Raw genomic sequence first — 23887 nt, 5'->3', positions numbered from 1 at the left:
TTTCATGTTAGATATATTTTTTTAAAAGAGAAATAGATATTCTGCATGTCCACTTGGAATGGGATCAAAGATATTGGGAAGAGGCAGCATTTATTCACATAACTCCTTATTAATACTGATTTCTTCTCCATATCCTTTTTCTAATCTCACTAAGGCAAAGCAAATAATTAGAAACCAGAAATATTACTGATTTGACACCTATCTATGCCTGGAAATTATGTTGAAGTATAATAGCTTTACAAAGTCTCTTTAAAAACTGAAAGATTTCCAAAAAAGTCATCAAATGAACAGGTTTTAAAACTGATGAAAACATAAAGGAAAGTAAATTAGACTCATAGATTACTAAATTGTTCTTGATTATCCTTTGACTCTTATAAGCAGGAAAAAAAAAGCTAAATTGTGCATGGATTCAGAAGTTCTAATGGTTAAAACCATTCCATTAACTACAATGTAAGTATGCAGCATTTAACAAAAGTTGGACTGAATTATTCTTTTCCTCTGTTAATTATTGATTTGTTTCAGGTAACATACAGCAAACCACCTAAAACCTTAGTGGCTAAAAAAACATGAATTTCTCCTGATGCTACAGGTCACCTGGGTTATTTTGGGATGCACTGATTTGGCTTGGGCTGGACGGTCCAGGACGGCCCACACTCATCTAGCAGTTGGTGGGCTAGCTGGTCTGGGGAGAGGGCTAAGCTGAGGTTTTTACCCCTCAAGAAAGGTAAGCCGGGCTTCTTCATATCGTCTCAGAGTTCCAAAAAATGACACGATTGGGAGAATTCCGAAGTGCATGGACTTTTCAAATCTCTGTTTGTGACACAAGGCCAAAAACAAGTCATCTGACTAAGCCTAGAGTCAGTGTAGGAGGGGATTAACCAAGAGCAAGCACACAAGAGAAGGTATTACTATAGCATTTTGTAAACAATCTACCAGAATTTACAATACCTTTTCTAATTTATTTAATGTAAGAATTAGCATTTTTTCCATAAAGGGCATGATTGTAAATATTTTAGGCTTTGTGGGCCATATGATCTCTGTTGCAACTCCTCAACTCTGCTATTATAGCACAAAAGCAGCTGTAGACAATACTTAATGAATGAGTATAGCTGTATTCCAATAAGACTTTATTCACAAAAACAGGTGATGGGCTGGATATGTCCTATGCTTAGTAGTTTGCAGATTGCTTATTTTCCTTCATTTATAGAGTAAATATTTTTTTCTTATATTTTTTGCCAAATGGGTTTTCCTACATAGATTATATCCTTGGAATTTTAATTTTTTAAAAAATAATTCAACATATAGAGGATATCAACTTACGTTCCATAACTAAAAGAATCATCAACTATCTCTTAATTTTGACTCTCACATTTAAAGTACAGAAATCTTATATTTTAAAAACTCATGTCCAGAAATATCAAGACTTTTTTTTCCTGAATGTTATTTTTCTATAGCAAGCATTTTGCAAGATTGACTTAAAGTTCTTCTCTTTTTTTCCCTGCCAAAATAGTAGTCATCATTATAATAATAGTAATAATATAATAATATTAATAGTGAATACCTAGAAGGTGCTTAATAAACCAGTAAACACTCTAGCACTTACATATATTAATTCATTTGATCCTCGAGAGAGCCCTACAAGATAGTGTTACTTTTCTCATTTTACAGATGGGACAAAGAGAAGTAAATAACTTGAATAAAGTCCTATATCTAGAAAACAGCGGCATCATGATTCAAATTTGCACTATCTAGGTCCAAAAGTCTATCTTCTTAACTACTATGCTATTTTACCTATAAAGAATGTCCAACTTTTTCATTTTGTCATTGCTGAGATTTAATGATTCACTTAAATGTATTTGGTACCAGTTTTCAGGACCAATTGTAGTCTACTGCTTTTCTTCATTTGCCCTATCCAAAAATCTACTATTATATGTTGTTCTGATAAGTTACTCTGCCACTCTCATTTATTCCTGCCAGAAAATGGAATTATATTCATCAATGTCTAATACAGTACTTTGCTTACTAATAAGAAAATATGTTGTGAATTACATTAAATAATTAATTACCATGTCCTTCAGCAGCTTTCCAAACACACTTCACAGTTTCAAATAACAAATTAAAAAAATCTGTGTATGCGTTATTGGATGCATGCGTTTATCTTTGCTGAGTGGTATGTTGTAATACTTTCACTATTCAGGGCTTCCAACTACAGTCTGTTTACATTGTGCTATACTATATACTGCATACCCTTTACATTATCTGTACAACATATTTTCTATAGATAGCATCTTCTTTTGTGATCTGTGTAGCTACTGCAGACATAGCTAGTGTTCTGACTCATATAATTAACACAAACAAATAAAAGAATGATTAAAAAAAAACACCTATACCATTAATTAGGGGACTAATAGATTAAATGAAAGGAGTCAGTAAAGTGGTTTATTGATAATACAGTATGGGAAAAAGTAGCATCTTTTAAAAACAGTACCTTCTCCAAGTTAGTTAGGTAAAGAAGCTGCCCAAGTTTTTTCTGAAGCTGTGATGTAGCAACAGCTTTATCATTTAGTAGTTTTATACGATTTTGTTCTACCTAAAAACAAAACAAAACAACTTCTTTATTCTAAGATGGTAACATTATATTAAACATGCACAATTCTTCTATTTTAATTCTTTCTTAAAAAGTGTCCTATTTTATGAAAACATATTTACATGTGAAAACTCAAATTTGCAAAATGGATACTAGATAATATTAACATATTTCAAAAAATATATATATTTTGTTGTATAGAAGACAAAACTCAATGTAGAATTCTTTTAAATAAAAAGCTTCCCTATATACCTGAAGTAGGTTAAAAATCAATCAAAGGCTATTTGTGGATGATTTTTCAGTAATACATTTATGGGATAAAGAAAAATAAAATGGTATGCTACTTTGGCCATACAAATGAAGTGATTTTAAGAAATCCAAGGAAGAATCTCTCTGCTCCTCCTTTCTGTGCCCCCCACCTCAGTAGAATACAGTAACAGAAAAAAAAAAATAATAATAAGAGGAATTTGTTTTCACTTAAAACTTATTGAGAATTCTATTTTAAAAATGAAGTGAAATAGTATATAATGAATATTTCTAAGTTTTTCTAAGTTACAGTCTCCAAGCTTTATAGAAAAAAAAAGATTTAAAAGATTAAAGGAATAAAGACAAATTCTAAAGAAAATAATATTTTTAATATGAAGAAAAAAAGTTGGTGGAGTTATTTTTTTAATTCTGAGATACAAAGAGGAATTTAACAGATGATAAGTTGTCAATATCTGTTCATCATTAGCAAAGGAAAACAGTGCAAAATCAGTTCTTGGTTGTTCTTATGGAAGATTTTTTTAGTTCTGAAAAAGCTGAAGTAATAGGACATATGTCTAAAAACTGACCAAGAATATCTTTAGGTTTTGGCACACAAACGATGCTCAAGAATAGATGAATATGCAATGTGGAGAGAAACAAATAAACGTGCAAATGCACCCAAACAGTGAATGCTAAGCATGTATTAGACATGAAATTGCTCATCTCTGACCTACAAAAACAAACAACTTCATATGGCTCAAACTAAGAGCAGATATGAAACACTTATTGAAGACATCACTGCCCTGACTCTATACCTTCTATGGATCTTGGATTTTTGTGACATCTATTTGCTGTGTTCTTTTCTGTGATTCATTTGCAAATTACCTCATGTGGTTCAATGATATGAGGAACTGGTGGATTGGGCTTTGGCTCCCTAGGATCACGTACTCTTAGTCGTTCTGTAGCCATTGCAAGTTCATCAACAGCAGACACACGATTCCTCAGAGCCATCCAATATTCATGAAGCAACTGAAGGAACAGAAAAGACAGACAGTAGTAAAGCACATGATTAAAACTGGTTAAAACCACCAAGATGTCCCTTGGTCAAGAGTCTTCAGTGAGGTCTTAAAACATACACAGTGTTTTCATTACGGGTCTAAGGTACAAGCAATTCTTGGGCCATTTTTAGGATGAGGAAGTGGGACTGAATAATCTCCACAGGACACTATAGTGTACTGCCTCTTCAGAATCTCAGGAACAGCACACGCCAAGATCTCTTGGTAGGACCAAAGATCTTTACAGATCAATACTAGACTGGTGGAATCTCTGCTTTATTTTTTAAAGAAATACTTTTTATTATAAAATATTTCACATTCTCAAAATAATATGTATATATGATAATGAGAATACTAAAGTATACAACTGAGTCCACATCATGTGAATTAGGAAAGAGAATAATGCCAGTTCCTTAGAAAGCCTGTGTTCCTTCTCAACTGCATCACTCTCTTGCCTCACACATTCTTCCTTCAACCCCCAACAATGGGGTAACCACTATTCTGAACTGGACTTACTATTCTGTACTTTTTGCTGGAGTTATACTAATCTATACAGCCTTAATAATAATTTTATATGTTTCTGAAATTTATAAAAATGCTATCAATCAGTATAAAATTTTTTGATATGCCCTCTTCACTAACTAACATCATGCTTTGAGTTAGATCCTGATTGATGTGCGTAGCAGTAGCTCATTCATTTACACTGTTGTTAAAGGGTTTAGTCTGCAATGTTATGGAGAACAAATGAACAAAGATCTGGGTGGACTGCATGATAAGCACTCCTCTGACTCAGAGCATGTGGCTAAACTGAGCTCAAAGGAAGAACGTAGGGGCAAATGAACACTGTATATAGTTTTGTCTCTTCCATGACTTGCTGTAATTAACTGTGTTAATGTGCTTTTGCTTTTAGAGTAGTAATGTGAAAAGAAAAATATTATTATGAACCAATGATTTTGATGCTATAGAAGTATCATTCTTCAATCTATCAAATGTATGAATTGATATTATAGACAGCACAGCTTCTCTTTCTTGAGAGAAATTTTTATCCTGCTTTAAAAGGCAAGAACTTTAGATTAAAAAAATAAAAGATATCAAATGGAATATAACATTATAAATAAAAAACCCACTTCTTTTATTTCCTCACCCATCTCACTTGCAAAGTAGGACAAGGGATTAAAAAATCCACATATAAAGAATAATTCAAAATTAATGAATTCTGGACTCTCAAGCATAGAGTTATAATATGATGAAATTATTAAAGTATAAATATGAAGAGTCCCTTTGTGCATTATTAATTGCAATGGTTTCTAGTCTTGTATGTTGAGAAATGTTTACTATGTTCTCCAATCTTTAAGGTTGTTGATGTTTGGTTGTTATTCACAGAGCAAAAGAAAAAAACAAAAAAGGAAACAAAGCCACACTCTGATTTCAGAGAACAGCAGTGTAAGACCAAGCTAAGACTAGAATAACACACTTTCAAGGAAAAACAAAAGGTTTCATATAAATTTCATTTTAGTAATGATTTTTAGTAATTTAATAAACAGAAACTTCTCATTTGTTCAGTATTATTGTATTTATTATTCATCATTACAATCATTACATTTTAGGGAAAGATAAATTACGATCCCTCAACTCTCTAAAGCAGATTTTGAAAAACTGAAGAGAGAAAAAGGAAAGTAGCAACTAAAATTAATGTAAAGGAGGAGAATTTTTAATATGGGAAGGAAGTTTTAAATTACTGTTACCTTATATTCTTTCTTCCAAGCTTCAAAGAGATCCATTGAAGCACTTCCCTCATCAATGAATTCAACATCAAATCTATGTGATTTTCCAAATGATAGCAGAGCTTTCATGGATCGCTCTGTCTCACTTACTGCCCACAGACCCCGGTTGGTGGTAGGTATTCGATCATCCACCAGTCCTTCTTCATCTTCTATCATCTCCTCAAATATTGCAGTCTGGCCTTTGACTCTGAAGACATTCGAGAACAAAACCACAGTAACTACTGTCAGTGGGTAACAAGTACTATAAAAATGATATTGCCAGAGCTAATACGAAAGCAAGGTCCAAAACAAAAATTTCAAAATTTCATCAACATCTTTCAATGTCATGTCTACAAGATCGTGCTTGCAAGTTTTTGGAAAAACCATACCAACTCTGAAAATGCTTGAGATATCATACATTTGACAAGTGCTTTATTGAGAGCAATCTGGCCTAACAAAAAATGGCAATAAATTCCAGGCTAAAATCTTGCTCTGAGAATTAAAATAATACAAAACACAAATTACCACCACTATCAACCATGCAAAAATAAAACAGAAAAACCACAAAATGACCTAAAAGTACACTGTTGATTTTTTATTTTTTTGAGGCAATCAGACTTAAGTCTTTTCTCAATTTCCATGTTTGTAAAATAGGAATAATTTTGCTAAATGTACTCACTAAGTAGCTTAATCCCTGACACAAGGATGAAGACTTCAAACCTGTGTTGGAGAAAGTGTATTACTAAAAAGAGCTAACATTTTTATAGAACATTTACCATGTATCAAACACTATGCTAGAGAAGAGACCTTCAAGATGGCAGAGAAGTAAGACATGGGATCACCTTTCTCCCTACAATTACATCAGAAATACACCTACATGTGGAACAACTCCTACAGAACACCTACGGAACGTTGGCAGAAGACCTCAGACTTCCCAAAAGGCAAGAAACTTCCCATGTACCTGGATGCAGGGGGCAAAGCGGAGAGATTCCCGCACGGAGGATCGGTGCTGACCAGCACTCACCAGCCTGAGAGGCTTGTCTGCTCACCCGCCGGGGTGGGCGGGGGCTGGGAGCTGAGGCTCGGGCTTCGGAGGTCAGACCCCAGGGAGAGGACTGGGGTTGGCTGGTGAACACAGCCTGAAGGGGGCTAGTGCATCACAGCTAGCCAGGAGGGAGTCCAGGAAAAAGACTGGAGCTGCCAAACAGGCAGGAGACCATTGTTTCGGGGTGCGCAAGGAGAGGAGATTCAGAGCATCACCGAAACGAGCTCCAGAGACGGGCGTGAGCCGCGGCTATCAGCGCGGACCCCAGAGACGGGCATGAGACGCTAAGGCTGCTGCTGCAGCCACCAAGAAGCCTGTGTGCAAGCACAGGTCACTATCCACACCTCCCCTCCCGGAGCCTGTGCAGCCCGCCACTGCCAGGGTCCCGTGATCCAGGGACAACTTTCCCGGGAGGACACACGGAGCGCCTCAGGCTGCTGCAACATCATGCTGGCCTCTGCTGCCGCAGGCTCGCCCTGCATCCGTACCCCTCCCTCCCCCCGGCCTAAGTGAGCCAGAGCCCCCGAATCAGCTGCTCCTTTAACCCCGTCCTCTCTGGGCAAAGAACAGACGCCCTCAGGCGACCTACATGCAGAGGCAGGGCCAAATCCAAAGCTGAACCCCAGGAGCTGTGCAAACAAAGAAGAGAAAGGGAAATCTCTCCCAGCAGGCCCAGGAGCAGTGGATTAAATCTCCACAATCAACTTGATGTACCCTGCATCTGTCGAATACCTCAATAGACAACGAATCATCCCAAAAATGAGGCGGTGGACTTTCAGAGCAACTGTAGACTTGGGGTTTCCTTTCTGCATCTAATTTGTTTCTGGTTTTATGTTTATTTTAGTTTAGTATTTACAGCTTAATATTATTGGTAGATTTGTTTATTGATTTGTTTGCTCTCTTCCTTTTTTTTATATATATATTTTTTCCTTTTTCTCTCTTTGTGAGTGTGTATGTGTATGCTTCTTTGTGTGATTTTGTCAGTAGAGCTTTGCTTTTATCATTTGTCCTAGGATTCCGTCTGTCCTTTGTTTGTTTTTTTTTTTTTAGTATAGTTTTTAGCGCTTGTTATCATTAGTGGATTTGGTTTTTGGTTTGGTTGCTCTCTTCTTTCTTTCTTTCTTTTTCTTTTTTTTAATGACTTTATTTTTTTATTTTTAATAGTTTTTAAATTCTTTATTGTAATAACTTTTTAATTTTATTTAATCTTTTTCTTTCTTTCTTTCTTCCTTCTTCCCTCCTTCCTCCCTTCCTCCCTCCCTTTATTTCTTTCTTTCTTTTTTTCTCCCTTTTCTTCTTAGCCGTGTGGCTGACAGGGTCTTGGTGCTCCGGCCGGGTGTCAGGCCTGTGCCTGTGAGATGGGAGAGCCGAATTCAGGACATTGGTCCACCAGAGACTTCACAGCTCCACATAATATCAAATGGCGAAAGCGCTCCCAGAGATCTCCATCTCAACTCTAAGACCCAGCTCCACTCAACGACCAGCAAGCTACAGTGCTGGACACCCTAGGCCAAACAACTAGCAAGACAGGAACACAACCCCTCCCATTAGCAGAGAGGCTGCCTAAAATCATAATAAGGTCACAGACACCCTGAAACACACCACCAGACATGGTCGTGCCCACCAATAAGACAAGATCCAGCCTCATCCACCAGAACACAGGCACCAGTCCCCTCCACCAGGAAGCCTACACAACCCACTGAACCAACCTTAGCCACTGGGGGCAGACACCAAAAACAACGGGAACTGTGAACCTGAAGCCTGTGAAAAGGAGACCCCAAACACAGTAAGTGAAGCAAAATGAGAAGACAGAGAAACACACAGCAGATGAAGGAGCAAGGTAAAAACCCACCAGACCAAACAAATGAAGAGGAAATAGGCAGTCTACCTGAAAAAGAATTCAGAGTAATGAGAGTAAAGATGATTCAAAATCTTGGAAATAGAATGGAGGAAATACAAGAAACGTTTAACAAGGACCTAGAAGAACTAAAGAGCAAACAATGATGAACAATACAATAAATAAAACTAAAAATTCTCTAGAAGGAATCAATAGCAGAATAACTGAGGCAGAAGAACGGATAAGTGACCTGGAAGATAAAATAGTGGAAATAACTACTGTAGAGCAGAATAAAGGAAAAAGAATGAAAAGAATTGAGGACAGTCTTAGAGACCTCTGGGACAAAATTAAAAACACCAACATTCGAATTATAGGGGTCCCAGAAGAAGAAGAGAAAAAAGAAAGGGTCTGAGAAAATATCTGAAGAGATTATAGTTGAAAACTTCCCTAATATGGCAAAGGAAATAATCAAGTCCAGGAAGCGTAGAGAGTCCCATACAGGATAAATCCAAGAAGAAACACACCAAAACACATAGTAACCAAACTATCAAAAATTAAAAACAAAGAAAAAATATTAAAAGCAGCAAGGGAAAAACAACAAATAACATACAAGGGAATCCCCATAAGTTTAACAGCTGATCTTTCAGCAGAAACTCTGCAAGCCAGAAGGGAGTGGCAGGACATATTTAAAGTGATGAAAGGGAGAAACCTACAACCAAGATTACTCTACCCAGAAAGGATCTCATTCAGATTCGACAGAGAAATTAAAACCTTTACAGACAAGCAAAAGCTAAGAGAATTCAGCATCACCAAACTAGTTTTACAACAAATGCTAAAGGAACTTCTCTAGTCAGGAAACACAAGAGAAGGAAAAGACCTACAATAACAAACCCAAAACAATTAAGAAAATGGTAATAGGAACATACATATCGATAACTACCTTAAATGTAAATGGATTAAATGCTCCAACCAAAAGACACAGATTGGCTGAATGGATAAAAAACAAGACCCGTATATATGCTGTCTACTAGAGAGCCACTTCAGACCTAGGGACACATACAGACTGAAAGTGAGGGGATGGAAAAAGATATTCCATGCAAATGGAAATCAAAAGAAAGCTGGAGTGGCAATTCTCATATCAGACAAAATAGACTTTAAAATAAAGACTATTACAAGAGACAAAGGACACTACATAATGATCAAGAGATCAATCCAAGAAGAAGATATAACAATTGTAAATATTTAGCACCTAACACAGGAGCACCTCAATACATAATGCAAATGCTAACAGCCATAAAAGGGGAAATCGACAGTATCACAATCATAGTAGGAGACTTTAACACCCCACTTTCACCAATGGACAGATCATCCAAAATGAAAATAAATAAGGAAACACAAACTTTAAATGATACATTAAACAAGATGGACTTAATTGATATTTACAGGACATTCCATCCAAAAACAACAGAATACACTTTCTTCTCAAGTGCTCATGGAACATTCTCCAGGATAGATCATATCTTGGGTCACAAATGAAGCCTTGGTAAACTTAAGAAAATTGAAATCGTATCAAGTATCCTTTCTGACCACAACTCTATGAGGCTAGATGTCAATTACAGGAAAAAATCTGTAAAAAATACAAACACATGGAGGCTAAACAATACACTACTAAATAACCAAGAAATCACTGAAGAAATCAAAGAGAAAATAAAAAAATACCTAGAAACAAATGACAATGAAAACACGATGACCCAAAACCTATGGGATGCAGCAAAAGTAGTTCTAAGAGGGAAGCTTATAGTGATACAATCCTACCTCAAGAAACAAGAAACATCTCAAATAAATAACCTAACCTTACACCTAAGGCAATTAGAGAAAGAAGAACAAAAAAACCCCACAGTTAGCAGAAGGAAAGAAATCATAAAGATTAGACCAGAAATAAATGAAAAAGAAATGAAGGAAACAATAGCAAAGATCAATAAAACGAAAAGGTGGTTCTTTGAGAAGATAAGCAAAATTGATAAACCTTTAGCCAGACTCATCGAGAAAAAAAGGGAGAAGACTCAAATCAATAGAATTAGAAATGAAAAAGGAGAAGTAACAACTGACACTGCAGAAATACAAAGGATCATGAGAGATTACTGTAAGCAACTATATGCCAATAAAATGGACAACCTGGAAGACATGGACAAACTCTTAGAAAAGCACAAGCTTCTGAGACTGAACCAGGAAGAATCAGAAAATATAAACAGACCAATCACAAGCACTGAAATTGAAACTGTGACGAAAAATCTTCCAAAAACTAAAAGTGCATGACCAGATGGTTCACAGGCGAATTCTATCAAATATGTAGAGAAGGGCTAACACCTATCCTTCTGAAACTCTTCAAATATAGCAGAGGAAGGAACACTCCCAAACTCATTGTATGAGGCCACCATCACCCTGATACCAAAACCAGACAAAGATGTCACAAGGAAAAAAACTACAGGCCAATATCACTGATGAACATAGATGCAAAAATCCTCCACAAAATACTAGCAAACAGAATCCAACAGCACATTAAAAGGATCATACATCATGATCAAATGGGATTTATCCCAGGGATGCAAGGATTCGTCAGTATATGCAAATCAATCAATGTGATACACCATATTAACAAACTGAAGAAAAAAACCATATGATCATCTCAATACATGCAGAAAAAGCTTTTGACAAAATTCAATGACGATTTATGATAAAAACCCTCCAGAAAGCAGGCATAGAGGGAACTTTCCTCACATAATAAAGGCCATATATGACAAACCCACAGCCAACATCGTCCTCAATGGTGAAAAACTGAAACCATTTCCACTAGGATCAGGAACAAGACAAGGTGCCCACTCTCACCACTATTATTCAACATTGTTTTGGAAGTTTTAACCACAGCAATCAGAGAAGAAAAAGAAATAAAAGAATCCAAATCAGCAAAGAAGAAGTAAAGCTGTCACTGTTTGCAGATGACATGATACTATACATAGAGAATCCTAAAGATGCTACCAGAAAACTACTAGAGCTAATGAAGGAATTTGGTAAAGCAGCAGGGTAGAAAATTAATGCACAGAAGTCTCTTGCATTCCTATACACTAATGATGAAAAATCTGAAAGAGAAATTAAGGAAACACTCCCATTTACCACTGCAACAAAAAGAATAAAATACCTAGGCATAAACCTACCTAAGGAGACAAAAGTCCTGTAGGCAGAAAACTATAAGACACTGATGAAAGAAATTAAAGATGATACAAACAGATGGAGAGATATACCATGCTCTTGGATTGGAAGAATTAACATTGTGAAAATGACCATACTACCCAAAGCAATCTACAGATTCAATGCAATCCCTATCAAACTACCAATGGCAGTTTTCACAGAACGAGAACAAAAAATTTCACAATTTGTATGGAAACACAAAAGACCCCAAAAGGCCAAAGCAGTCTTGAGAAAGAAAACCGGAGCTGGAGGAATCAGGCTCCCTGACTTCAGACTATACTACAAAGCTACAGTAATCAAGACAGTATGGTACTGGCACAAAAACAGAAATATAGATCAATGGAAAAGAACAGAAAGCCCAGAGATAAACCCACGCACATATGGTTACCTTATTTTTGATAAAGGAGGCAAGGATATACAATGGAGAGAAGACAGCCTCTTCAATAAGTGGTGTTGGGAAAACTGAACAGCTACATGTAAAATGAAATTAGAACACTCCCTAACATCATACACAAAGATAAACTCAAAATGGATTAAAACCTAAATGTGAGGCCAGACACTATAAAACACTTAGAGGAAAACATAGGCAGAACACTCTATGACATAAATCACAGCAAGATCCTTTTTGATCCACCTCCTAGAGAAATGGAAAGAACAAAAATAAACAAATGGGACCTACTTAAAAGCTTTTGCATAGCAAAGGAAACCATAAACAACATGAAAAGACAACCCTCAGAATGGGAGGAAATATTTGCAAATGAAGTAACTGATAAAGTATTAATCTCCAAAATTTACAAGCAGCTCATGCAGGTCAATATGAAAAAACAAACAACCCAATCCAAAAATGGGTAGAAGACCTAAATAGACATTTCTCCAAAGAAGATATACAGATTGCCAGCAAACACATGAAAGGATACTCAACATCACTAATCATTAGAGAAATGCAAATCAAAACTACAATGAGGTATCACCTCACACCAGTCAGAATGGCCATCATCAAAAAATTTACAAACAATAAATGCTGGAGAGGGTGTGGAGAAAAGGGAACCCTCTTGCACTGTTGGTGGGAACGTAAATTGATACAGCCACTATGGAGAACAGTATGGAGGTTCCTTAAAAAACTAAAAATAGAACTAACAAAAGGCCCAGCATTCCCACTACTAGGGCATATACCCTGAGAAAACCATAATTCAAAAAGAGTCAAGTACCACAATGTTCACTGCAGCTTTATGTAAAAGAGCCAGGACATGGAAGCAATCTAAGTGTCCATCGACAGATGAATGGATAAAGAAGATGTGGTACATATATACAATGGAATATTACTCAGCCATAAAAAGAAGTGAAATTGAGTTATTTGTAGTGAGGTGGATGGACCTAGAGTCTCTTATACAGAGTGAAGTAAGTCAGAAAGAGAAAAATAAATACTGTATGCTAACACATATTCATGGAATCTAAAAAAAAAAAATGGTTTTGAAGAACCTAGGGGCAGGACAGGAATAAAGATGCAGAGGCAGAGAATGGACTTGAGGAGATGGGGAGGGGGAAGGGTAAGCTGGTATGAAGTGAGAGAGTGGCATGGACATATATACACTACCAAATGTAAAATAGATAGCTAGTGGGAAGCAGCCGCATAGCACAGGGAGATCAGCTCGGTGCTTTGTGACCACCTAGAGGGGTGGGATAAGGAGGGTGGGAGGGATATGCAAGAGGGAGGAAATATGGGGATATATGTATATGTATAGCTGATTCACTTTGTTATAAAGCAGAAACTAACACAACATTGTAAAGCAATTATACTCCAATAAAGATGTTAAAAAAAACCCCCAAAAAACCCCCACTATGCTAAGTAATTATATGCCTTTTCTTATTTAATATACATAAAAGAAAACTCAGTGAGGTGTTATTATCTTCATTTCACCAATGAGGATCCTGAGGCTTAGAGAAGTAACCTGTGCACAGTAGTGAGCAGGGCTTTGTGGTCATATCTGTTGGACTGCAGAGTCTGTGTACTCCCGTAAACTGTCCCTCAAGCACCTGTTACTACACGACAGGAGCATTTGGGGGTAAACATCAGCACAGGTGAAACTGAGCATGTTAAATGGGCAAATGCTAAAGTTTAGTAAATTGACTGGATAAGAGAAAAAAATATAAGAAATGTTACTGTGAGGAAAATGTAGTTGTATAAATTAAAATACCAAGTCTGGTAAAATGTTTCATTTTCCTGATTGGAAATAATCAATCAGAGAACTTACGTGTGAGAAAATAGCTTCGATTCATACTCTGTGAACAATTCATCAGCCTTACAAAAGACACAGCTGGAAAAAAAGAAATTATCAGAGAAACATTCACAAACATAACCGCAATCAGGTAATTTCTAAAAGAGGCTTAGTATTTTATACTTCACATTTTCTTTACAACAAATATGCCATTTTAGAAAAAAAAAAATACGTGGTCCTCAGGTATGTGGTCCTAGAGAGGTTTTTTTTTTTTAAAGTTAGATTAATAATACATCTCTACTTCTGTCTGAATTCAAATGAAAAATGTTTTATTATGTGAGCCAGTGTTTCTTCTCTCAGGAGAAATCTAGCTCAATGGAATGATGCCATTCATTGGATGATTTCTCCTATTACCTACCAATTGAGGGGAAGCCTGATTGGCCGGAGGTGGCAGATTGTTGCGGACTCAATAACATGACGAGATGGAGGTCCCTCCAGATTTTTTACAGCATCTCTTACTTGCTTCTGGAACTTACTTAGCTCTTCCATACGTGTTGTAAGTAAGAACTGAAGACCTCTGCAGTCATGGAACCTGATTCCCATCACCAGCACCACACACAGCAAAGAAAAGAACAGTAGGTCAATTTCCTAAAAATTCAAGAAGTGGTTGGCAAAGTGTTAAAGAAACTGCAACATTTTACCTAGTCACACCTGAGTGAGTTTACATTAGGAGTATATTCAATTGGTATCTACTAGTAAACAAAGAATAACAACATTGGGTTGTCTACTACAAAAGATAACAAAAACATTTGATAGTGCCTGCCCTCAGAACCGAAAAAAAATATGCAAAATCTATGTCTGTGTCTGATGTCTTTGAAAGATCAGGATTGCCACATTCTTTCTTTTTAATACTGATTGACTACAGATGTTCCCCTGACACCTGTGCTCTATGTAGAGGTGACTGTAGGATGAAAAGTAGAGACAGAAAGCTGAGAAGAAAGGAGAAAAGTAGCCAAGAATTATATTCCATATTACAAGGAACTTATACATATACACATATATTCTTATTAAGCATTTACTAAATGCCAGGCACTTTGCCAAGCACTTTTCCTGTATAACCTCAATAGATACCCAACTGTGCACGTTATAGATGAAGATTAATGAATTAAAGTAATTTAACTAAAGATACAAAGTTATTATGTGGTAGGGCTAGGAGTTAAACCCAAACACAATGCTCTTACCCATTCTGATAAACTATAAATGAAATGGGTCAAGAAAAAAAATGTATGGATGTGTGTGTATGGGTTTTTGAAAGGAAAAAGAAAGCCTAGATAATAAGAAATTAAAAAACAAAAAATATAAACAAGATTTGTTTGCTTTTTAAGTTAAGAGTATATCCTTCTTCCTAAAATGCCATATGCCATTCTCTCCAAATTGTTCAAAAGAGCCCACTTTCCTTCCTAAAAGGCTTTCCCAATATTTCACAACACTAATCTATGTTTCTTTCTGTTCATGGAGTTTATTAACAACATTATTCATTTTAGTACTTTGTTTAGTTTTTATACATACATTTCTCAAATTATTTATGACTCTTGTCTTCTCATTAAGCTAACTTTTAGAAGGTAAGAATTAGATTATACCCCTTTTTCAAAAACATATATAATAGGCATAGAATAGCTGCTCAGTAATTTCAAAAAAAATTTACTTTGAGATACTTAAAATTAGGTTAGGTATCAATACTATTCACAAAAAGAAAACAAAGTTTTTTATTTGTAATTTATTACAAATTTGAACTGCTCTTCGAAAATTAACTTTGAACCGATGGGAAGAAGTGGCTTTGGAAAAGTTCTCTCCACTAACTCAGGTCTGAGCATGTGAGTAAGGGCTGAAAAATATCACAGATCAGCATTTAACATGTCTTAGCGATGTTCTCTCTTGCAGGTCCTTTAAATGAAAGAGAAGAAAACATAGTAACAGAAGGTAACTCTTACACACCATACTAATAGTAGGTACTATTTTAAGTAAGTACTTTCAAAATTAATTTACTAATCCTCACTATAATGCTGTGTGGTTTTATAGATGAAGAAACTAAGGCAGAGAGAGCTTATATAACTTTCCCAAGTTCAAAGAGCTAACAAGTGGTGGCAATGAGGTATGAACACAGGCAGTCTGTCTTGAGAATCTACCTGTGCTCTTAATCACCAAGCTACATAGTCTTCCCCAAGAATCATTAACAAGCAAACATAAGTAGTTTGGTGTCTGAGATATGTCTCATTAAAAAACACAGCAGCAGTGTTAAGATGATCTCTGAATACATGTAATATAAAAAAATTTAACTTTAAAAATGTGTTTTCTTACTTTCTATTTATGTCTAACGTTTTTTAAAAGCATGCTTATGTAATGAATTATACATTTTATGTTTCCTGTTGGTCCTTTTACAGCCCTGGGACCTCAAAACATTTAATAGGGGATATATTCTAACATGGAGATTTACAACTTTTAAAAGTAGTTTCTAAGAAAAAAAAAAGAGTTTCTGTGTGATTTAAGAAAAACAAGTTCAAGATATTTTAAAATATTTTTCTTTATCAGTTGATGTTACAATGCTGGCAGAACACATAATTAGGACATAGCTTTAAAACTGGATAAGATAAATTCATGACATAAATGACAACTTATCCTGGAACAGTGATTCTTGGGCTTAACAGGGAAAAAGAGAGTGCACTCAAAAGCATAATATACTGCATATACTTCAGAAATGAGAAGCTCATCAGGTTCTGAATGGTGAAAAAGATGATTACATTAAGGTACATCCAAGTTAATAATGACACATAGAAAATGTAGCATATTTTTTAGGGTGTTAGCAGACACTTGAAAAAGTTTTTAGAAGAGCAAATGAAAACACTTTAAAACATTTCAAAGATATTCTTATACTGAATTTTTCACTGAAAACCAACTTTAATCCCAAGGCTGACGTTATACTGCGATATGATCTGAGAAGCAATAAAGATCCTCCTCTCTGTCCCCCTCCCTAGAATCAACGGGTCTGCCACAACATCTACATTCCCCACATTAGACAGACATTCCTTTGGGTTAAACCACTGAAGGTACTTTTGATAGGGTATATTTGTTCTCTGGGAAGAATTATTCACCATTCTTCCTTCAAGAGGAATAACCCAACTTATCTATCTTGAAGAATGGTGATTGTTGCTGAGAAGAAAGATGGGGAAGACAAAGCAAACTCTACAATATAAAACCTGGGCCACTGTGGCACTATGAGCTTAGCCCTTAGAGAATGAATGACATAGGGAAATATGAATGCCTTACCCCAAGGGCAAGATTCTCCAAAACAAAGTCTATTTCAAAACTTTGCTTAAAGAGCTGGCTTTAAGCAACTTTGCCCAAAAAAGATACAAAGAAAATACTTTAAGCAGATAAAAAAATAGAAAAAAAAGCACTGAAAAGAGAACAGTTAAAAATGACTAATATACAGGAAAAAAGCATACCTCATATTTTGGTTTGAAATATACGCAACAATAGGTAAAATGTAGATGTTCAAAACCACAATATGTTATGACTTTTAATTGTAACTCTTAATACCAAATGATCTGAATATTTGGGGTGACTACTCATATAACTATTCTGTTTTGTGCTTTTTTCTTACTTCTCTGACATAGAAAGCTTGCCAGTTTGTTGCTTGTAGTTGCTGGTTATTTCATTTCGCACTCTTTGAACAAGTTCTTCTTCAATACCAAATTCCATTGCTCTGTGTATCACATTCAGCCACCAAGGAGAATTAGAATAAATCTGTAAACAAGACAACAGCTGATCAATTAATGTCTTTTTAGTACTCACAACGTTTCTATCACTGGAAAGAGTTCTGTGAAAAATTAAAAGGAGGCAATAAATGCAACTCTCAAGGGAATCACAGTAGTGGGGAGACAAGTATACAGGTTGTATATACAAAGAATAAGTACAACTTCTGCATATATAATTAAATAGAACACCTATTTCATGATTACTCTGAATGAGTGAGAATTTATTTACATACATTTATAACAAAGCTGTGCTAAAAAAAAATACCTAAAACAAAATAAAACTTCAGTATTCACTCTATATATCTGAAAAGGTAACAGGTTTCTTTCTCAGCGTAATAAAGTCATAATGCTTATCCTCAACTAACTGAACTAGATTCTACTCAATGAATAATCTTTGATAACTAATAAAATTATATGCTTGAATACTAAATAATTAATGAATTAGGAAGAATAAAATGTGGAGTAACTGGTTAAAATCAAAAAGTAAAAGTATTCTGTGTAGCCTTCTCCTTAAACTTTGCTACTGATTTCATGAAAGAGAAATTTTAGAAATGACAAATGGCACATATTTCATAAGGAAAATACTTATGGTTCTAATATTCCAACATCTTAAAAGAAAAAATTTTGGAAACATGCACATCTAAGATCAAAAGAAGGTTATGGAAGTCTTCACTTTCTTCAAAAGACAACTTCTTATATACCGAAGGTAAGAGGAAACCCCATTATACCTTAAAAGAAATGAAAGAGAATAACCTCAAAATAGGTGATTTATCTGTGTATCTGTTCATCCAATCAATAAACACTGCTAACAGCAAATACGTTTTTATTGTGGCTCAGGTACTGTAACAGGTGCTAAAAATTCCAAGATGAATAAGACAGTTCAAGTTTCTCCCCAGAGCAGAACAAAAACCAAAATGTTAGGTGGAGAAAAACATAAGGAAAGTCACATTGGTGGCCATACCTTTCTCTGGAGGTCACGTATGTTCTGCTGCACTGGCAGCAAAGCTTGTTGCGCTTCAGCAACCTCTGTATTACACTTGCTCATATAATGCTCTCGCAGCTGTTTGGCCTGTGTTGAAACAGGAAACAAGTATAAACTTTCACTTCAGGTCAAGAAAATAATTTAGTATGATGTTTCCAGAACAGTGTACTTTATTTATTTAATCTATTTAACTCAATTTAAGCATTGAACTCTACAAGTATACTGTAGAGAATATAAAAGCCATGCTAGAAATTCATAAGATGTATATTGAAGAGATTTTACCTGTAAGCCACCTTGACTTACATTTACCTGTCAGTCACATAATTTAAGAAATTCCAGGGCTTCCCTGGTGGCGCAGTGGTTGAGAATCTGCCTGCCAATGCAGGGGACACGGGTTCGAGCCCTGGTTTGGGAAGATCCCACATGCCGTGGAGCAACTGGGCCCGTGAGCCACAATTACTGAGCCTGCGCGTCTGGAGCCTGTGCTCCGCAACAAGAGAGGCCGCGATAGTCAGAGGCCCGCGCAGCGCGATGAAGAGTGGCCCCCGCTTGCCACAACTAGAGAAAGCCCTCGCACAGAAACGAAGACCCAACACAGCCATAAATAAATAAAAATAAATAAATAAATTTATAAAAAAAAAAAAAAAAAAAGAAATTCCAAGGATTTGCTCCCCAAGTTTCTAATTTTTTAATTTTAAAAAATGGGAGGGGAAAGAACAGTAATATTTCAAACTATAAGGCAAAACAAGAATACATTTTAGAATTTCTTGTCTGATTCAGTTATTATAATTTCTTGGAATTACTTCAGTTTAGAAATAATACTTTGGGTTTTAGGACTGAATTGTGTTTCTCAAAATCTATGATGAAGTCCTAACCACCAACGTGACTATATTTGGAGATAGGGCCTTTAAGAAAGTAATTAAATGAGTAAATGTAGATAAATGAGATGATAAGGGTGGAGCCCTAATCCTATATGACTGGTGTCCTTACAAGGAAAGAGAGACACACCAGGGATGCAAGTACACAGAGAAAAGGCCACATGAGGACACAGTGAGAAGGCAGCCGTGTACAAGCCAAGGAGAGAGTCCTCAGGAGAAACCAACCCTGCTGACACCTTGATCTTAGACTGCCAGCCTCCAGAACTGTGAGAAATACATTTTTTTAAATTAAAATAAATTTTATTCAATTTATTTAAATTAAAAAACCCAATAGTTTACCCATTTCTCCCACACCCAAGCCCTACCTCTTTCAACCACCAGTCTGTTCTCTGTATCTATGAGCATGGTTTTTTTCTTTTTCTTTCTTTCTTTTTTTTGGGATTCCTCATATAAGAGAAATCATACAGTATTTGTCTTTGTCTGACTTATTTCGCTTAGCATATAATACCCTCAAGGTCCATCCATGTTGTTGCAAATGGCAATATTTCATTCCTTTTTATGGCTAAACAATATTCCATCATATATGTATACAACATCTTCTTATCAATGGACACTTAGGTTGTTTTCATATATTGGCTATTGTAAATAATGCTTCAATGAACGTAAGGGTGCATATATCTTTTCAAGTTAGTATTTTTGTTTTCTTCAGATACATACCCAGTAGTGGAATTGCTGGGTCATATTATAGTCCTATTTTTAATTTTTTGAGGAACCTCCATACTATTCTCCATAGTGGCTGCAGCAATTTATATTCCCATCAACAGTGCACAAGAGTTCCCTTTTCTCTCATCCTCACCAACACTTTTTATATCTTGTCTTTTTGAAAATAGCCACTCTAACAGGTATGAAGTGATATCTCATTGTGGTTTTGATTTGCATTTCCCTAATGATTAATGATGTTGAGCATTTTTTCATGTGTCTGTTGCCCATCTGTATGTCTTCTTTGGAAAAATGTCTATTCAGATCCTCTGCCTATATTCTTTTTCTTTTTTAAAAATGTATTTATTTATTTCGACTGTGCTGGGTCTTAGCTGCAGCACGCAGGATCTTCACTGCAGCATGTGGGATCTTTAGTTGTGGCACGTGGCCTTCCTAGTCTTAGTTGCGGCACGCGGGCTTCTTAGTTGCAGCATGCATGCGGGATCTAGTTTCCTGACCAGGGATCAAACCTGGGCCCCCTGCATTGGGAGTGCAGAGTCTTACCCACTGGACCACCAGGGAAGTCCCTCTCTGCCTATTTTCTAATCACCTAATAAGGGGTTAATATCTAAACCCCTGATAAGGTGTTAGTATCTAAAATATATAAATAGCACATACAACTCAATATCAAAAAAACAAACAACCCAATCAAAAAATGGGCGGAAGACCTGAAAAGACATTTTCCCAAAGAAGACGTAGAGATGGCTAACAGGCACATAAAAGATGTTCAACACTGCTAATTATTCGAGAAATGCAAATCATAACAATAATGAGGTATCACCTCACACATGTCAGAATGGCTACCATCAAAAAGTTTACAAATAACAAGTGTTGGGGATAATGTGGAGGAAAGGGAACCCTTGCATACTGTTGGTGGGAATGTAAATTGGTGCAGCTACTGCTGCAAAACAGTATGGAGGTTCCTCAAAAAACTAAATATAAACTACCATATGACCCAGCAATTCCAGTCCTGGGTATATAGCTGGAAAAAAAATGAAAACACTAGTTCAAAAAGATACATGAACCCCAGTGTTCATAGCAGCACTATTTACAATAGCCAAGACATGGAAACAACCCAAGTGCCCATCAACAGATGGATGGATAAAGAAGTTGTATATATTTACAATGGAATATTATTCAGCCATAAGCAAAAAATGAAATTCTGCCATTTGCAGCAACATGGATGGACCCAGAATATTATGCTTAGTGAATGGGTCAGAAAGAGAAAGACAAGTATCATATCATATCACTTATATGTGGAATCTAAAAAATAAAACAAATAAATGTATGTGTAAAACAGAAACAGACTCACAGATGTAGAAAACAAACTAGTTGTTACCAAAGGGGAAAGGGAAGCGGGGAGGGACAAATTAAGGGTATGGAATTAAAAGATACAAACTACTATGTATAAAATAGATAAGCAGCAAGGATATATTGTATAGCAGTGGGAATTATAGCTATTATCTCATAATAACTTATAATGGAGTATAATCTGCAAAAATACTGAATCACTATGCTGTATACCTGAAACTAATATAATATTATAAATCAACTATACTTCAATTAAAAAAAGAGTGACTGTCCTTTCCCCATTGTCTAATCTTGGTTCCTTTTTTGTAAATTAACTGACCATATATGGGTGGCTTTATTTCTGGGTTCTCTCTATTCTGTCCCATTGATCTATGTGTATGCTTTTATGTCAACACCATACTGTTTTCGTTACTATAGCTTTACAATATAGTTTGAAATCAGGGTGCATAATGCCTGCAGCTTTGTTCTTAATCTTAAGACTGCTTTGGCTATTCAGGATGTTTTCTAGTTCCATACAAATCTTTGGATTGTTTATTCTATTTCTGTGAAAAATACTATTGGAATTTTAACAGGGATTACATTGAACCTGTATATTATTTTAGTTAGCATGGACATTTTAACAATATTAATTCTTCCAGTTCATGAGTGTGAGAAATAAAATTCCTGTTGTTTAAGCCAGTCTGTGGCATTTTGTTATAGAAACCGTAAAAGACTAATACAAAAAGGATTTAAAAATTGTTCCTCTTTCAACTTTTCAAGACAAGAAGGATCATGTTATTTGCAAGTAACAGAAGTACTGAAAATTTTTATTCTTATAAGTTACCATTAGGAAAAAGGAAAATTCTTCACTTTTGTCCATTTAACTGAAATACTTAACTGACTCTTGAAACTATTTTATGAATGAAGAGAGGGGATGATCAGAGGCTATATGGGACAGTGGGAGGAAAACTGGAAAGACTACTGAACTGAAAATCCCAATGCTTCCACTTAGTAGCGGGTTGAGCCATATGAAATTGCCAATACTAGACCATTTTTGCTTTACAACAGTGGCAATTTCATGAGGTCAACTGAATAGATACAACTCTTTTGACTAGCCATTTTTCTTCCCTAGGCTTCAGTTACTCCATTTGCAAAAGGAGGTGGTTGAAGCAGATGATTTCTCGGATCTTGTCCAGCTTTGAAATACTGTGGCTTCATGTACCGTGAGAGTTAGGCAAAAGTGATAAAGCAGTCTCCTTGGAAATACATCTATATAGTATGAACCCTCCTCCTCATGATGCATTATTTTTCTGTCACAACCTTCCAATTAATTTCTATTAAAATTCATTGGCTATAATTAGTTGGTCATTAGAGCTGTCTACTAATAGATGGGACTATCTCCCAGAAAGCTTCCTGTCACTGAAGGCATTTAAACAGAGTGACTAATTACATATAAGATGATGCCTACACTGGGAATAAAATTTCACTTGAAAATTTCCAACACTTAGACTGCCATCTAGCATCAAGAAAGGGCTGTACATACTTATACAATCTCATTTTTTATCCTGTTAATTCAAATAAAGGCTTCATTTACAGGTTTAATACATTTCAAACATACTTACTACTCTTTTGCTTTTAGGTTTGCCACCTCTCTTTGAGTTTTAAAGCAAAAATCCATGGGGGAATTGGCATAATAAGCATATTAACAATAATTTATAATAACACTGTTTCTAACGAGAGGCAATACTCATTGCAGAGGGAACTTCTTTGAGAGGACATAAGAAATACAACTGAAAATTTAAGTTTATTTATTGACTTAAATAATACACTGAAGGGTGGAGAAAGTACAAAACTTTTTATTTTTACTAAATTACATCTTTTGCAGATCTGTCATGAGATCAACAAGATTTCCTTTTTTCATTTGTTGTTTATTTACAATCCTGTGCTGTTGGCTACCAAAAGCCATATCTACAACAAGCAGTTGCCATATAGCTGCAGGCAGATCATCAGAGAAACAAAATAATATGGAGTATTGCTATTCTATGCCACCCAAAATCAACATGGCAAAGTTTAGAACAGCAAAGCAGTGAGAAAACATGGTTACCTTTATATGCCCTAGGAAATATCAATTAGATGGAGCATGAAGTCTGAAAAAAAATTCTTTTATA

At 35.7% G+C, this 23887-nt stretch overlaps 1 protein-coding gene across 3 annotated transcripts in view; it reads right to left on the bottom strand.

Annotated features, from left to right (window-relative positions):
• The window catches only part of SHPRH (SNF2 histone linker PHD RING helicase), a 92488-nt gene that overhangs the window by 29500 nt on the left and 39101 nt on the right, over positions 1–23887 (bottom strand). For all 3 annotated transcript variants that reach the window (XM_082474403.1, XM_082474404.1, XM_082474405.1), the window contains exons 17-23: positions 18772–18879; positions 17657–17799; positions 14414–14587; positions 14032–14094; positions 5634–5859; positions 3719–3862; positions 2489–2590 (exon numbers count right to left, since the gene is read on the bottom strand). In XM_082474403.1, coding sequence (XP_082330529.1) covers positions 2489–2590; positions 3719–3862; positions 5634–5859; positions 14032–14094; positions 14414–14587; positions 17657–17799; positions 18772–18879 — 960 coding nt within the window. The remainder of the gene's footprint in view (positions 1–2488; positions 2591–3718; positions 3863–5633; positions 5860–14031; positions 14095–14413; positions 14588–17656; positions 17800–18771; positions 18880–23887) is intronic.

This window comes from Balaenoptera physalus (genome assembly GCF_965194825.1).
Source record: "Balaenoptera physalus genome assembly, chromosome: 9".
Classification (NCBI taxonomy): Eukaryota; Metazoa; Chordata; class Mammalia; order Artiodactyla; family Balaenopteridae; genus Balaenoptera; species Balaenoptera physalus.
This window is presented reverse-complemented; position numbering and strand designations above follow the sequence as displayed.